Raw genomic sequence first — 2410 nt, forward strand, 5'->3', positions numbered from 1 at the left:
AACCCTTCATTTTTTTCCTTGCACTCATTCTACCACCAACCCCCCATTTTACCCTGCCACACTCATTCCAGGCTAGGTGCTCCCTGGCTAGGTGCTCACTCACAAAGGTCAGATCCACAATGGAGGTAGAACCTCCCCGCCCGTACGTTGGTTCATCCCCACGGTTTAGGAGCACCAGGTTCAGCAGCGCCATCGTCTCCAGCACGGCTTGCCCTCTGGTGTTCGTCTCTCTGCTGCCCCACTCCACGGCCCAGGCATTGAAGTCGCCAGCAATCACAACAGGGAAGTGCTGTTGCGCATCCTCCGTAAGTCTATCCAGGAAGGCGGTGAAATCCTCGATCGACAGGCTCGGCGGGGCGTAGCAGCTGTAGATGTTGACCCCTGCTACCCTGGCCCTCATGAACCCGCACTCCTCGCCGCTGTTGGTGGTTTCGATCGGAGCACCCCCGCAGATCCAAACCGCCGCACGCCCACTTGAGTCCGCAACCCAACCCCTGTTCCCGAAGTGGTAGTAAGGTTCTGAGATGCAGACCAGGTCGATCCTCAACTCGCGCGCCGTCTGACCAAGAAGGTCGTGCGCCGCTACACAATGGTTGAGATTGACCTGTAACACCCTCATTTCCTGCCGTTACAAGTCTTCTTCTGGAGAGCGGCACGGAACTCTGGACACCTGCCCCCGCCGGCTATATGCTCCAGGTCTGCCTTGCTGTCGTTGTCCGCACAGATCGCGCACTTCGGAGTGGCTTTGCACTCGCTCGCCTTGTGTCCTGGTTCAGCGCATTTGGTGCATAGCCTGGATCTGTCCACCTTACTTTTGCAATGTATGGCCATATGTCCAAAATGCCAGCACCTGTAGCATTTGGGTGGCCTTTCCACCCTCACAATGCGGCAGTTGACCCAACCGATCTTGATTTTGGAGGTGTCCCCGACAACTTTCCTAGCAACCTTAGCTGCCAGTGAGACCACCGCCGTCTGGGTTCCTCGGAAGCCCTTTCGCACTGCTTTCACAGCACCGATGTCGATGGAGAATTCCTCCCCCGCGGCTGCCTGCAGGGCCTCGAGCACCTCTTCCTTCGTGGTGATTTCATCGAGGTCCTTGATCTCCAGCTCCTCCTGTGGTCCCTTGCTGACTACCTCAGCATCGTCCCCCAGCAGATCAGCGATGGTCTTCCTTAGTTGAGGGGCCCCATCGGTCGCCTTCCTCAGTGTTAGGAGCATGTCACCTGTTGTTGTTCGGCGAATGCTCTGCACGCATGCCGCCTGGTCCTGTGGCACCTCCTTTTTAACGCGGCGGAGGATGTCACAGTATTGCTCCTTGCTCACGGGGCGTACGATAAGGGCATCAGGTCGCACTTGCGGCCTTCGGCGAGGCCCGTCCTGCTTCTTCCTTTTCACCTTGCCTGCCCCGTCCTCGCGTCTGAGCCCGGTCGGCTTTCTCCTTCCCTTTACCACGACCCAGTCCGGCTGAGCGGGTGGTTTCTCGCCCGTCTGCTTGGGCAAGTCAGCCTGTCTAGCCGGCGTGTACTGCTTGCACTTCTTCGGCACTTGATTTATGGTGCCCGGTGAGTCTTTCGACCGTTTCCTTCGAAGTCCTTTACGAGACTCCCGGTCATCCTCAGCGTCGGTGTCCTTCACCGTAGTCTCCGAGTCCTTCCTACTGCGCTGTGCTGCCTGAGGAGTACATCCGCCGTCCTTTCCCGCCACTGCCACTGGGATACTGGCCTGCCTGGCTTGTGTCACCTCCAATTCCTTCAATCTGCGCATAGCGCTGCAGATTGATGTCACCTTTGTTTTTATTTCTCGGTGCACATTCGTCTTCGGTTGGATCAGGTCGTGTAGGCCATAGATGAGGCTCTCCAATTTAGAGAAGGCATCCTTCCACTGTGTGTTAGCGACGGCGGGTACCTCTGTAAGTCCCGCGGGGGGCACGCCCGCCGTATTCATCCTGCCCTTACACACTTCACTCGTAGTCCTAGACATAATGGAGGCCGAGCGGGCCACCTCCAACATGCTGCAGTCACTGGATGAAGACGCCAAAGAGCCTGCTTTCGCACTCTCGGACGCCTGTACTGGGGTATCCCTCCCCTGCACCGTAAACGAGGCTGGTTTTATGAAGTCCATGTCCATCGTAGAGTGTGTTTGGTCCGCGGGGACTCAGAAGCCTTCGTCCCTACCCTTCCTCCCGTAGGAGAGAAAGGGCACTCCCCTATCCGCCACCCGGGGACGCGCCGTGTAGCAGTATCACCTCTGCCCACGGAACGACGCAATGAATCGCTGGATGGGGGAGGCTGGGCTGTGCCTGGCTGACCACAAAACGGAGGCCGTGCTAATCTCGGGCAGAAGGGCACTGGAGACCATCTCGCTGCGTGCCGGGGACAGTGATCTCACCTCCCAGCCGTACATCAAGTAC

General features: G+C 58.0%; 1 protein-coding gene across 1 annotated transcript; it reads right to left on the reverse strand.

Moving 5' to 3' along the window:
• Positions 1–615: 615 nt before the first annotated feature.
• LOC105272746 (uncharacterized) lies at positions 616–2127 on the reverse strand. The gene has a single exon (XM_011314972.1). It carries the CDS (start codon positions 2125–2127, stop codon positions 616–618), a length of 1512 nt encoding a protein of 503 aa, XP_011313274.1.
• Between the last annotated feature and the right edge of the window lie 283 nt (positions 2128–2410).

This window comes from Fopius arisanus, unplaced genomic scaffold (assembly GCF_000806365.1).
Source record: "Fopius arisanus strain USDA-PBARC FA_bdor unplaced genomic scaffold, ASM80636v1 scaffold00261, whole genome shotgun sequence".
NCBI lineage: Eukaryota > Metazoa > Arthropoda > Insecta > Hymenoptera > Braconidae > Fopius > Fopius arisanus.

What these genes read in the sequence shown, in the direction of transcription:
- LOC105272746 (XM_011314972.1), bottom strand. Translation starts at nt 2,127, where the DNA reads ATGGACATGGACTTCATAAAACCAGCCTCGTTTACGGTGCAGGGGAGG.